We start from the raw sequence: 15,107 nt of genomic DNA on the forward strand, positions 1-15,107 counted from the left end.
AACGCATGAAAAAATGTTCAAACTCACTCATTATCAGAGAAATGCAAATCAAAACCAAAATGAGGTGCCATCTCACACTGGTCAGAATGACTGTCATCAAAAAGTCTACAAACAATAAATGCTGGAGAGGGTGTGGAGAAAAGGGAACCCTCTTACACTGTTGGTGGGAATGCAAACTAGTACAGCCACTCTGGAGAAGACTGTGTGATTCCTTAAAAAACTGGAACTAGAACTGCTATATGACCCAGCAATCCCACTGCTGGGCATACACACCGAGGAAACCAGAATTGAAAGAGACACATGTACCTCAGTGTTCATCGCAGCACTGTTTACAATAGCCAGGACATGGAAGCAACCTAGATGTCCATCAGGAGACAAATGGATAAGAAAGCTGTGGTACATATACACAGTGGAATATTACTCAGCTATAAAAACGCACGCATTTGAGTCAGTTCTAATGAGGTGGATGAAACTGGAGTCTAGTATACAGAGTGAAGTATGTCAGAAAGAGAAACACCAATATAGTATATTAATGCATATATATATGGAATTTAGGAAGACAGTAACAACAACCCTATATGCAAGACAGCAAAAGAGACACAGACATAAAGAACAGACTTTTGGACTATGGGGGAGAAGGCGAAGGTGGGATGATTTGAGAGAATAACATAGAAACATGTATATTACCATATGTAAAATAGATGACCAGTGCAAGTTTGATGCATGAAGCAGGGCACTCAAAGCCAGTGCTCTGGGACAACCCAGAGGGATGGGGTGGGGAGGGAGGTGGGAGGGGGGTCAGGATGGGGGACACATGGCACCTGTGGCTGACTCACGTCGATGTGTGGCAAAACCCACCACAACACTGTAAGGTAATTAGCCTCCAATTAGAATAAAAAAAAAAAGAATCAGACACGACTGAGCACACATGCACTCTGCGGTCACTATACGTGTCTGTGTGTATACATATATATATATACACATATGTATATATATGAGCACACATGCACTCTGTGGTCACTGTACATGTCTGCGTATATACATATATATATACACATATGTATATATATGAGCACACATGCACTCTGCGGTCACTATATGTGTCTGTGTGTATACATATTATATATGTATATATATGAGCACACATGCACTCTGCGGTCACTATACATGTCTGTGTGTATACATATATATATATATGTATATATATAGGTAGTTCATATAAGTGGCTTCCCAGGTGCTGCTAGTAGTAAGGAACCCGCCTGCCAATGCAGGGGACAAAAGAGATGCGGGTTCGATCTCTGGGTTGGGAGGATTGCCTGGAGAAGGGCATGGCAACCCACTCCAGTACTCTTGCCTGTAGAATCCTGTGGAGCGAGGAGCCTAGCTGGCTACAGTCCATAGGGTTGCAGAGTCGGACACGACTGAAGCAACTTAGCAGGCAGACATGGGTAGTAATACAACCACGTCCAAAGCAGACTCCTCAATGTTCAGTCCATATCTGCTAACCTAGCAGTGACGATGTTTGCCTTGGTTTTTGCTTTTTAATGACTCACACACTTCCTTGCCCTGTGTCAGGGTGACAAATCCTTCCCTGTTGTTTTCATTAATCATTCCACTGGTTGAGTGACTCAGACTGTCAAAACAGCAGACAATTATAGGATTATTTTATGGAAAACGAACAGCGAAACATTATAATGAAATTTCAATTATTTTCATTCTCCTTGCTGAGACACATTTCTTTCTTTATGTTTCAAGATCAGATTTGTTTATTCTTTCTGAACCATTTATTTCTCGATTTAACAATTCTCTGACCACTGCAAGCACTTTAAAAGATAACCAGACAATAAATCAAGCGAAAAGACCATGATGCTGGGAAAGCTTGAGGGCAGGAGGAGAAGGGGACGACAGAGGATGAGATGGTTGGATGGCATCACCAACTCAATGGACATGGGTTTGGGTGGACTCCGGGAGTTGGTGATGGACAGGGAGGCCTGGCGTGCTGCAGTCCATGGGATCGCAAAAGGTCGGACACGACTGAGCGATTAAACTGAACCAATTTGATTTTACCCAGTTTTCCCTTTTCCAGATATGATTTTAAATAGAAGCCCAGACTCTGTGGGGAGAAATTAGGTGTGGTTGTCTTATGGATCAGAAATGGACTATATGGCCCCTTAGGACTTATAGTTATGATCCTGTAATTTTATGAACTCTTGCCTCTTTTGTTCTGAGTTCTACCCATAACAACAAATAAAGCAACGACAACCATAATTATCAGCCCTGTGGTTTCTCTGTTCTCTGGCTGGGCTTCACCAATATGGGCAGCAGCTGGCCAAGGAAGTTCCTGAAATCTATGAGTTAACACTAACCTTCTACTTTCGGATCAGACCCTGGCCTCATAAATGCTCGGAACAGCATCAAAGCAATTATAAAAGGAAAGAGGAAAAGTGTGGCCAGAAACTATCCAAACACGTACTCTTTTAGAATTCAGCCGTGACCTTCAAATGAGGAACTCAGTCAGATAAATATATTTAACCATCATAATAATTCAAACTCGATTAGCAATCAACATGTCAGGACTTTAGTCTGCCCCTAGTAATTACTCCTTTCCAATATTTAAAGAAGTTGCGATTTCCAGCACTGTCCTGATATGGTTTCTTTCCTCCACAGTGACCATATTTTGAGCTCACCCCTGGCAAGAAGGGCCAGAGATATTAGTGTATGTTTGTTTGTGCTTGTATTTGTCGGAGCTTGAAGAAGCAACAAACCTAGACTTTTGCTCTGACATCAGAAGGCTCTCCGAATTCAGCTCTCAATCTTTTATTTCTCCCACAAGAGAAAAAGGTCTCAACATTACAGCTGAACAGTGGTTTTGAATCTTTGGTCTGCAATCTTTCTGAGTTCTTAAATGATATTTGGAACAGCCTAATGGAAATCATGTTAGGAGCATACTGTACTCGTAAAAATAGTCTAGAGAGAATGTAATGCTTGGTTAATTATCCAGATGTGTAAAAGCACAATGCAATTGGACTTAGAGAAACTTGTAATTGTGTATTCCGTCTGAATCTCTCCCTACATGTTTCAACAACATTCACAGCAGACTTACTGCAGCCCTGCCACCCGCTTACTTTTAAGGAAGGAAAAAAATTATATCTAAAAATCAAGTTTCAATCAGCTCCTCCAGAAGAAAAAAAAAACCATGTCAGAGAATAATACTTTAATGGAAACAATGTCCTCTGACAGAAACTTCACATATGCTAGCAGTTACTATGGTGTAAGCTACTCTCCGTCGTCTACATTTCTTACTAAAGCAGACGCCGTTATATTCATTCTCTGACTTGCTTCTAAGTATACCTGGTAAAACTTACGAAACTTTATCAGCGATAATGAGTAATGGCTCTCAAATCTGGTTACCAAGTGTCACTATTTACTGTCCCTAGCCCCTTACCTCTGCTTGGAAGTGGAAAAAGGCAGTTGTCAGCTTCAGCAATGACACAATGAGGATGGTCAGGGTCATAACGCCCTTTTCCCTGCTCTGTCACCAAGTCCCCAGCCACACCAGGTGGGATGAACGTACCTAAAGAATTCACTTCAGGGCTGGTGAGAACCCTTCCATGCTCAGGAGAAAAACAGGTGAGCTCTCCTTGTGGACAGAGTCACACCAGTTACATTTCGTCTAGCTGTCCCCAAGCACAGATTGTGGTGGAGCTACTCCCAAGTATGAGGGTGATCAAAGTGAACATGCCTTTAAGAGGGGGACATGCCTTGAAGAGAATTTTGCCACCAAAAAAAAAAAAAAAAAACACATTGGTGAAAAGCCTAAGCTGCATGGAGTCACACAGGACACAGCAGTCAAGAGGACCGGATTAAGCTCGGACAACCTTGACTTCATCTGGCCTTGGGACAAAATCTTACTTCACTCAGCACCATTTTTCTACTGAAGAGAGAAGAGAGGTAGCCTTAACACAGCTAGTTCAGAAAATTAATGAATGGGGTAAACTAGCACTTCGGTTTCTACACAATAGATTGTGGTAATCTCTACAACTTCCTAGACATTGCTAGACCATGCATCATCTAATTTCAAGACCACACTGCTGTGATTAAAAAGGGGGGGGGAGCTTCTAATATGGTTTTATCTAAATAGCTATTTCTCTTGACTATGGGCTTAAAAAGAAATGCAGAATCTACAGGGCTAGACATAAGAAAAACACTTTGATCTGTATCCAACTTTTAGTCACATAAATTTATGAAAAAGTATCTACTGCCTTCCAAATGATATGTTTCTATTCATTTTGAGATGATGCTTCTTTAAAAAATAATTCCATCAGTGACTAAAATTAGTGAAAAAGATGCACCTTACCTCCCCCTAACTCTGACCTCGGTGCTGATTTTAGAGAAATTCATACCCAGCTTGAAGCCAGGTGATTTGATCAGAGGAGTAAACACTTTTGTTTAGAGACTGTAGTTAATTCAACTTTTAAATAAAGAGCATGAACATACTGGACCACAGTCAACAAACTGAATCCTTCATTTGCTCACTGTAGATAGAACTCAGAAGGCTGAAGCTGTGCATAATAGATTTAATTTAGTATTTCTGGTCCTCAGCCAACACATCTCCTCCAATCAGGTATTATTTGTGTCGCCGTCCTGCTTGGTCCAGCATGGTAGCTCACTTCAGACAAAGTTTATAATTACTTCTCATTTACTCGTATTCTTTTCCATGTAACTAAAGAATCAGTAAATATGTGCTGATTTGACTTAGATATGCTATCCAAAAGCCTGAGGCCCAATTTGCAACCATTTCCATATGCCCCCATTCAATTCTTCAGGTTGCGGCTTAAATCTTGACTTTTCTAATATTAAACACATTAAATAGTCAAAATCCGTTTTCAATTCTAAAAGAAAATATTGGCAAGTCAGAAGAACATAACTGAAAATAGACATCTGTCATGAGCTCAAGAGTTAAAGCAGCTCAAATGTTATCTAATAAAATTCAGCAAGTTCCATGCTTTGAGAAATAATTACATTCCAAGGACCTCAAGCCTTTAGATCACTTGAAACCTCCATTTACCCCATAAAACTTTATGATCAAAGCCAAGCCTTTATGATTAAAATGAAGTCTTGACCAGAAATCCAAGAAACTGGGAACTTCTTTACTGTGTGTATAAGGTTAGTAACCCTTAGCGGAGAAGGCAATGGCAACCCACTCCAGTACTCTTGCCTGGAAAATCCCATGGGCAGAGGAGCCTGGTAGGCTGCAGTCCATGGGGTCGCTAAGAGTCGGGGTCGATAAGAGTCAGAGAGACTGAGCGACTTCACTTTCACTTTTCACTTTCATGCATTGGAGAAGGAAATGGCAACCCACTCCAGTGTTCTTTCCTGGAGAATCCCAGGGACAGAGGAGCCTGGTGGGCTGCTGTCTATGGGGTCACAGAGAGTCGGACACGACTAGGGCAACTTAGCAGCAGCAGCAGCAGTAACTCTTAGAGACTGCACAAAATTTAGAAAGGATGTTTGATTCCCTTGTACAGACAAATCTATTCTGTGGGAATAGGTGGGTTCCGGAGAAGTGCAGTTTGAGAGGAGAGTGCAGCCAGGCTCCAGAAAGCATCTCTATGAAGGGGGTTATAATCCTTAGCTTGTCCCTTGACCACAGTCCTTGGGTTCTAGAGTCCAGCTGCTTAGGTTCTAATTCTGGGCTGGATGAGCTTGTAACCTCTCCAAGCCTCATTTATCTCAGCTGTAAAATGGGTATGATGATAACAGCACTAGCTTCATAAGGCAGTTGTGAGGATTAAATAAGGAAATGCATGAAACTGTGCTCAGCATCATACCTGTCATATGATCCACTCTCAATAAATATTCTCAAATAAGATCTACAAATAAAACAAAGTGACTAAACACTCTAGAAGGTCCCCTTTGTTGTTGTTTAGTCACTCAGTTGTGTCCAACTCCTCTGTGTGCCCGCCAGGCTCCTCTGTTCTTGGAATTTCCCACAAGAATACTGGAGTGGGTTGCAATTTCCTTCTCCAGAAGGTCCCTTTCTACCTACCAAATTCAAGGATTTCAAGGCTGGGCTAAGACAAAGGTGTGGCTTTCCTAAACAAGTATGAACCTATCACTTGGATAGTTCTCCCAGCCTGCCCCTTTACAAGTGTGTCAGTGCTTGAAATTCCCCTATTACAAGTATCCTTCTATGGCTTAGGCTCTATCCTCTATTCAAAGACAAGTATATTGGGAAGAGGCCTCCCTGGTGGCTCTGTGATAAAGAATCTGCCAACAATGCAGGAGACGCGAGTTCGATCCCTGGGTCAGGAAGATCCCCTGGAGAAGGGCATGGCAATCCACCTCAGTACTCTTGCCTCGAGAATCCCATGGACAGAGGAGCCTGGTGAATTGCAGTCTATAGCATCACACAGAGTCGGACACACCTGAAGGGACTAATCAGCAGCAGCAGCATGCTGGGAGTATGCTTAATCTAATTTTCTCTAACGGACAGTGAGTTGGTAACAAGTCAGAACTGGGGAGAGAAACAGAATCATCATCATGGGGACGGAAGAAGCATGGGAGAACCAGGACCAAACACCATACAGCCAAGGAAAGGAAGGCTGAAAGTGGGAGTTAGGGCACTGTACAGGGAGAGAAGAACCATGAAAGGGAGACCAAAAAAAGCCAAAGAGAAGTGTCATCGATATTTTTATCTGGCAAATGCCTTGCTTGAAGCCACTCTATAACATCCATTAAACACTGTGCCTAGTATTGTATGAAACAAATTAGGCAAACCTGGGTCTTGACTCCTGGGATCCTGTCCCTCTGAACCCACTGGACCATGATGATTTCAATGAAGAAATCAGACTCTGTGAACTCAGCAGGATTTTGCTCATGTGGATGAAGATAAAGTATCCTATTAAGCTTGCTACTTTTTAAATAGCTTCAAAGTTTTGCCTCAAATAAACCCTGGTTGCAAACTGCTTCTAGGGAAAGCAGCCCCCCTCCTGCTGATCAAAAAGAGATGATCAGGTTTTTCAAATGCCATTCACAAGCAATCCCACCCATTAGCACAACCGCCCCTACGCACTGGATCTTTTCCATGAGTGGACTGAAAACCACAGGCACAGAGCACAGTGAACGGACCCCTCACTCCTGCCACCTCCCTGCCTTCATGCACCAGGGCTGTTTTACTTTAATTTCTAGCTGGGCCCACGTACATTTGAGCGGATTCTAAAGAGTGTCTGAACCTCATGAAAAAGAGCAATCTCACTAATAGTTACTGGCTCAGAAAGGATAACACTTATGAAGAAAGTTAATTATGTGAATTAAATGCAGCTTGTTTCTCTTTTTGAAGTACATTTTTTTCATGCCTCGAGGAGGGTGATTTACAGACACATTTGTCTCTCTTTAGAGAAAATTAATTCCAGTTGGTGTTCCGGGCAGAAGCAGAGAGAAGGGAAGGAGACAAAGCAGTTCTTCCTTCTCCACTGCTTCAAATGCGGGTCCACACCACACTTTGTTGTGGCCTCGCCATGGTCCACATGGCAGGGGCGAGGGCCCTCGGTTGGTCCACACACATTTTGCTACTATCCAAAGCTGCTAAGGTCCACCCTCATCTTCTCATGAAGTGAACAACCTCTTTTACAGATTTCAAAATAAGAGGGGAGACAATGCCACACACCCAAAACAAGTGAGCAGAGCTCTTCAAACATCTCAGCCCCTGCTTACATGCATTAGGCCATATGCTTTGGAGCAATAATATATTAATCCAACTTTTCAACATGAATGGTAGTAATAGTCATTATGTGTTGGGTACTCTCTATAGCCAGTCACTCTGTTAAATATTTGAGGAGGATTATCTAATTAAATGCTCAAACCAACCCTATACAGAAGGTACTGTTATTACTTCCAGACTCCTTTACAACAAATTCAGGGCACTGAACAGCTGCTCAAGTCGCTTAGAGCAACAGGCTACTCTCATTCACAGCACACAAAAGTGGAAGATATTTATTTGCAATAGGCTTCCCTGGTGGCTCAGATGGTAAAGAATCCACCTGTGGGAGACCCAGGTTTGATCCCTGGGTTGGGAAGATCCCCTGGAAAAGGGAATGGATATCTACTCCAGTATTCTTGCCTGGAGAATTTCATGGACAGAGGAGCCTGCTGGGCTACAGTCCAAAGAGTCGCAAAGAGTGAGACATGACTGAGCAACTAACACTTTCACGTTTGCAATGAGAAGCAGAAAACCATTTCTGAGTTTATGCATTTCTTTTCCAAGAACAGTTCTACAAATCTAGCAGCATTATTTTCAACCTCTCCCAAAAGTATGAAGAAATTACGAGTTCACAAGAGAAAAGATTCCCCTTTCTTGAGAATCTATTACATTTTTTTTGGCGGTGGACACATGGAGGGTGGGGTTGGTATTATGTTAAAACTGCATTTATATACAGATGCTTTAAGGGTATGTCTAAGGTAACTATGGTTGAACATCCAGTAAAGCAAAATATCCCTGGAAGTGATCTAATTTAAAAACCAACCCTTCTGATAGTAAGATGAAACGCAGAGGCCCAGAGAAGTTAAAGAAATTGTCTGGAATCATACAGAGAGAGACAAAGCCAGCGATGAACCTCAGGTCTCCTAATTATTAATGCAGAATTCCTTCCACTTCTCCATCCTTCCTCCTAGCCTTAACAGAAGACCAGATGGAGCAAACTAAAGAGAAACACCACATTCTGCAAATAATAAACCATCAGGCACTACTGAGTGCTCTTCCTTCCTGCATGGTTCTTACAGAGATGCTGCTGCCTGGCAAGGGCATCTCTACCCTAGCCCCTGCCTGCCCTCATTCCCATCTTCCTTCATCACTTTGAAGCACAGGTTTCTTTAAAAGTATTCATCCTGGCAGCAGAGAATGTAAAAAGAAAACTGTCCTTTCCTGCACACATTCAGAAATTACATGCATGAAACCACCAGACTGACATGAAGTAGACAAGTCAAGTTTTTCGTTGAAAATTTGGCAGCTTTGCTGAAAAGTTCAAAATCACGGTTAACAACATTGTCACATTATTCACAAGACAAGGAATTACACTCTAAGCAGATCATTCTGTTGACTGGGTGTTTTCCAAGGTTGCTACCAAAATGACAGGGATGTCGCTTCCTTCTTCCTTCCCATGCTGCTTCTGAAATGGGTTAAAAGGGAAGGAACAGCAGGGAATTACTGGTAGAGGTCCTAAAAAATCCTAAAGGTATCAGTCTTTTAAAAAGACTTAAGTGTAACAAGCTAAATAGTCAGGATATCCTTTCTAGACAGTTTAGAAAAAGGAGAAAGAAGGTGAAGAGAGGGAAGATCCTAGTTCCATTAACTTGCCATTCCCTTGGAAAAGCTGAGACCATTTTCCACTTTGACACCCTTACAATGGAAACCTGTGGGCTGTGCTTGCATCCTTCCAGCCCTCCCTCTGGTATCATCACTCAGATCTTCCTCCGGAGACCGCTCATCTCCCATTCTCAAGCTTGCGGCTCAGGTGTAAAGGCCTAAAGATGATTTGCTGCTTCCTAGGGCATTGCAGTGGGCCTTAGGCACCATTCTGGTCAATCTGTATACTCCATCCCCCTGACCCCTAGAATGGGCATGGGCTCCAAATGGACAACGGGATTTAGAAATGTGGTGGAATTCTGACGAGGGAGAAGTTTAGCCTGTAGGCTATCTCTAGAGCTCTGGAGTGGATTGGAGAGGCGAGGGCACGGGTGAAAAGAACTTACCTGAGGATGAAACCAGACACGTGCAAAGCCAAACGACTAGATCAAGAGAATGTGATACAAAATCCTGATGATAAAGTTTGAGCACCCAGATCCAGCCATGCCTGATGCCAACAAGTCAATCCCCTGTTTTACTTAAGCCACTTTGAATAGGGTTTTTGTCACTTGTAAGCAGAAGAGCCTTGACTAATACACCCATATTCATCCTTCAAAATCCAGTTTAATTCTTGCCTCCTCTGTCTGACTTTTCCTGCGGACCACCTTGTAGCTATTTGCTCACCTTAAGCTACTTGTCTTTACAGCTACTTTTCTAATTGTACTTTTCATTCTGTATTGTATTTATTATTAGATAAATGATTTATGGCAGAATTAATATCTTATTCATCACTGAATTTTTAATACTTGTCCAAAGCCTCAGACATAGTAGGGAATGATTTGAGAATTTTTTATATGGATTGAATTAATATTAATGTGTGTGTACACACTGAATGGATAAACCACAGGTGTCATAATATATTCCAGTCCTGATGATGTTGGAAGCACACAAGAAAACATGATTTCAACTTACCTCCCCAGTGACATAAAAGTCGTTGTCTCTATAGTCAGAGAACAACTCGAAAAACTGAATTAATGCACTGCAAAAAGAAAAGCAACAATAAAAATTACATGGAATCATACTATACTACCCAGTTTCACCCTCAGACAAGAGGTTTCGCATTGAATTAAGATACCATTATGCTATAAGCTTCTGGAGGTATCGTTTTCAAAGTCTCATGAGTGTATGACACTCCATACTCTGTGGATGGTTAGAAAAATACTTGTAGGCTTGCTCTGTGATACTCAGAAGTTCATACAAGTGAACATCAACACGCTGGAAAGGTTTCTAAATCCCTCGGTTACCAACTTGAATCACTTGCCTGTTGAGGGGACCCTTGAGCAAAGTGCCCCAGGCTTTCACCTCTCATTTAGCAATTTGTGGAGTTTGCTCTACAAACATTATAGTCCCACTAACCTCAGTTTGTGGGGAGGCAATGGGAACCTCAGTTGCTTACCAACCTCTCTCTGTGGGGAACACTGAACACTTCTATATTCTAATGGGGCCCCTAGAATTTCAGTGCTTTAATAACCAAAGAACAGAAAAACTGTAAACTGACTGGTTGTGTATGTGGTCAGTCACTCAAGTGTGCTTGACTCTTTGCAGCCCCATGGAGTGTAGCCTGTCAGGCTGCTCTGTCCATGGAGTTTTCCAGGCAAGAATACTGGAGTGGGTTTCCATTTCCTACTCCAGGGGATCTTCCTGACCCAGGGATCGAACCCATGTCTCTTGTGTCTGCTACAATTGCAGGTAGATTCTTTACCGCTAAGCCACCTGGGAAGCCCCCTAAAATGACTATAGTCTAAAGGAAAATCACCAAATGCCCACAGATATGGAAGTAAATGCAAAGTGGCCTCTAGGCTCAAAATATCCACATTTACTAAAGATTGCCAACAGCCACTTTGGTATGCTGAAATAGATTTAAACAGACTCAAGAAATTATTTCATAACAAGCAAGAAAAGGGTGGATTATTAAACGATTCTCTACTTGAACAGAATCTTTCATAAAGGAGACAAAAACTTGTGAAACTCCGAAGCCTTATGAATGTCTTGACCTAGATTGCAATGCCTGAGAAGCTGGGCAGGGTTTTTGTTCCAGTTTCCTGCTGAGGGACTAAAAGCCGTGAACTAGCCAGTGAAGATAAAAGGCAAGGAGGCCCTGCAAAACCAGGAGCAGAAAGTTCAAGGGTTACACAGAGGCAAAACTGGGTCATTGCAATCACCACAATCCTGGCAATAACTTAATTTTCAAAGGCTCCATTAAGAACCCAGCATCGGAACCTCTCTGGTGGTCCACTGGTTAGCGCTTCGCCTTCCAGTGCAAGGGGTGAGGGTTCGATCCCTGGTCAGGAACCTATGATCCCACACGCCTTACAGCCAAAAAACCAAAACATAAAACAGAACCAATACTGTAACAAATTCATAAAGACTTTAAAAATGGTCCACATAAAAATAATCTTGAAAAAAAACAAGCCAACATTAAACTCTACTGTAGAGTTTCAGTGTATTTATTTATTATTTATAGTAACTGAAATCTTTGTAGCAACTAAATCTGGAAAGTGCATTACATAGCCTCCATGTTTGTGCTGGCAATACGCTGCCTTTAGAGCTAAGATAAAAATAGGAGTTTATTCTCCACCCTTGCCTCTTTAACCTTCAGGCTAAAAATTACTTCTCTTTCTCTCTTCCTGCTAGTTGGAATGGCAATAGGCAATTTAATATAGTAAATCTCAATTAAGCCTTGTGCTTTAGCTTAAAACTTATTTCCTTAAAGAATTTGTTGGAGAGTTGTTGGGGTTGCCAGATTTAGCAAATAAAATACCAGATGTCTAACTAAATTTGAATTTCAGATAAACAACAAATAATAATTTAGTATAAGTCTGTCCCAAATATTGCACAGGACATACTTAGATTAAAAAAAGTATTCACTGTTTATCTGAAATTCAAATTTAACTGGTATTCTGTATTTTATCTGATAATGTTAGTTGAAGGAGATAATCTCCCAGCTTACTTCTAGCTTGAAAAAACAGGATTCTCTAGTTGATGTTTCCAAGGCAAGGTCCCAATTGAGGAAGTTATCATGAAATTTTAATTTCACAGTAGGATCTGAACAAAAACTTGGCTAATCATAGCAATGCCTTAGTAGGTCTTTCTTAAATGGGAATGAAAAATGAAAAAGGTAAATTTGGTAAGTTGGAGGTACATATGCCGTTTGTTCATTGAACTGTGTTGTTATCAAGGATTAGACCATTACATGGTAAAGGGTTGTTCAAAAATAAAATCTAGAATCATCCTCACCTTAAACTGCAAACTTTGTAAGTACAACTGCTAAAGCATATAATAATATCAGGTTGGCCAAAAAGTTCATATGGGTTTGTCTGTAAGATGTTACGGAAAAACCTGAACAAATTTTTGATCAACCCAATACATAGCATACGTGTGTGTGTGCACGCGTGCACACTCCATGCATTTATTCAGGCACAAGAGCTATATGGCACACAAAGCATATCTCTCTTCCATGACTTTCCATTTGGAACCTTGCTGGCATCGTGTCAAGGCCTTATCAAATAAGTAGAATTTTAGTCAAAGGCTACTCAGTGGCAGAAAGTTACATTAAGAGACAACAGGATGAAACACAGAAGGCAAGGGTGAATGATCAGGAGAAACCACCCCTCAGATAATTTTATTAAAGAGAAGATGGGCTCAGGGCAGAGAAGGTGGATGTAAATGATAACACATTACAGATCGAAGGACAGCTCTGGACTCTGGTCTGCTCTAGTGGAGTCAGGATCATAGAAATACAAGACATTCAGGAGAACTGAGGTGAAAATAATCTCAGCAAAAGCTCCATACCAACAAAAGCCAGACAAGGTATACATTTAGTCACTGACAGTCTGGCTGAAAGCATAGCGACAAGGATCCCAGTGGTTTTGCTCTCTTGCATCAGATGGGGAGCTATCCTGAGCATTCATTCATTCCACATCTAGTGTGGCCGGGCCATGATCTCACCTTCACCCTTCATTCAGTGCAGTTCTCAATTTAATATATAAAACTGTTTCATAGTCACATTGTTATGAAGTTTTATTTAGCAATGGGCTTCCCTGGTGGCTCGGATGGTAAAGAATCTTCTTGCAATGCAGGAGACGCGAGTTCAATCCCTGGGTTGGTAAGATTCCCGTGGAGAAGGGAATGGCTACTCACTCCAGTATTCTTGTATGGAGAATTCCATGGACAGAGGAGCCTGGTGGCTACAGTCCATTGGGTCACAAAGAGTCAGACAGGACTGAGCGACTAACACAGCAAAAAAAAAAAAAAAAAAAAGTTTAAGCATCTTGTTTGCGGAAAAAGTTTCATTTCCAAACAAAGAAAAGCAGCCTAAATGTAAATGTCAAATGTCTTTTTAGACATCCTCTCAGCTGAGCACTAATACTAGTGAAATGGAGTGGGATTTTCAGAAAAAAAGAAAGATGGTTTTCAGGAGAAAAAGAAAGTTCTACTCTTTAAACCTGTAGTAGCCTGTTTACAGGTTTCAAAGCGACCTTCTTATTCCAAACACCCATCTAGACAGCTGGGGAGAAGAGTGCAGTCACAAAGGGAAACAAATAGTATAACCCATAAAGGAAACAGCTGAAATCAGTTTTCTGCCCCTTGATTAGCTATTTTCCAGTTCTAAGAGCCTGAAGCAAAAAGAACTAAAACAGCTATAAACAATGGATGCTTTGAAATAGGTTCTCTTTACATGTCTTGCAAGAGGAGATGAACCACATGTCAGCAGTAAATATCCACTCGGAGGGTCAACTGGAAGCTGTGACCATCCTTGGGGGAGGGGCTGGAGAGCCAGAAGAGGAAGGGCAGGGGTGCAAGGCTCTGGCTTAGAGGATCTGATGTATTTCTTTCATACAGACCCTCCGCCCTCAGGGTATTTGCTAATTAAACAACTGAGGTTGTTTGGAGTTAAGCCAAAAGAGGGTTGGAGGAGGAGGGTATGGGGGACCTGTTTCTGACTTGAATAATGAGAGCTCACAGCCAGTACTAAATGAGGAAGACGTGGCCCTTGAGTTAACTTGTAAGGACTGCCATCAGGATTATGTCTGTGGCGGGGGAAAAGGAGGTATTTGAGCTGGTGGCAGCGGAGGGACCCCTGCCAGGATCTGGCTAAGGACCCATAGGATCTGGAAGCAGAAGTGTGGGTCCTAGTCAGCTCACCTGGAGACTGAATGACTGTGTGAAAATAACGGGACATGTGGCAAACAAAAGTGTGCAAGACAGACACCAGCCATGTCGTTTTCTGGGGCAGCAGAGAAGAAACACCTCTGGGAGAGAGGCCGAAAGTTAAGCCTCTTTCCTCTCCCCTGCCCCCACCCCTCCCAGCCATCGCCTTGGGGAGAAAGAATAAAATGGAAAGCTTTTGCCAGAGATGGAAAAACACTGACTCCTACTAGATTCACTTTCACTTTGGGGATTGGTTGGGTTTGCTCACCAATTAGCAGACAGGGTGTTTGGTGAAAGTAAGGGGGCAGCATAGAGGAGCTGGTTACCTCTTTTTGGTGACTAGGATTGTTTCAGCAAATTATTACAATGTGTAGGGCCGGGGGTTGGGGGGAGCCCTAGTGATGGGAAAGAATTCAGGACCTGGTCTCTAATAATAATTTACAGACTGGGAAAAAAAATAACCAAATAAGAAAGGTCACTTTAAGAAAATGTACCAAAAATAGCTATAATGAATGTAAGAAAAGAGAAAGGAAGATATTATATATATACTGTT

General features: G+C 41.9%; 1 protein-coding gene across 1 annotated transcript in view; it reads right to left on the reverse strand.

The window, feature by feature from the left end:
• Positions 1-15,107, reverse strand: part of CPVL (carboxypeptidase, vitellogenic like) — a 105,907-nt gene that overhangs the window by 62,061 nt on the left and 28,739 nt on the right. Inside the window, exon 6 of the mRNA XM_018047099.1 lies at positions 10,316-10,382. Coding sequence (XP_017902588.1) covers positions 10,316-10,382 — 67 coding nt within the window. The remainder of the gene's footprint in view (positions 1-10,315; positions 10,383-15,107) is intronic.

Source organism: Capra hircus, chromosome 4 (genome assembly GCF_001704415.2).
Source record: "Capra hircus breed San Clemente chromosome 4, ASM170441v1, whole genome shotgun sequence".
Lineage (NCBI taxonomy): Eukaryota > Metazoa > Chordata > Mammalia > Artiodactyla > Bovidae > Capra > Capra hircus.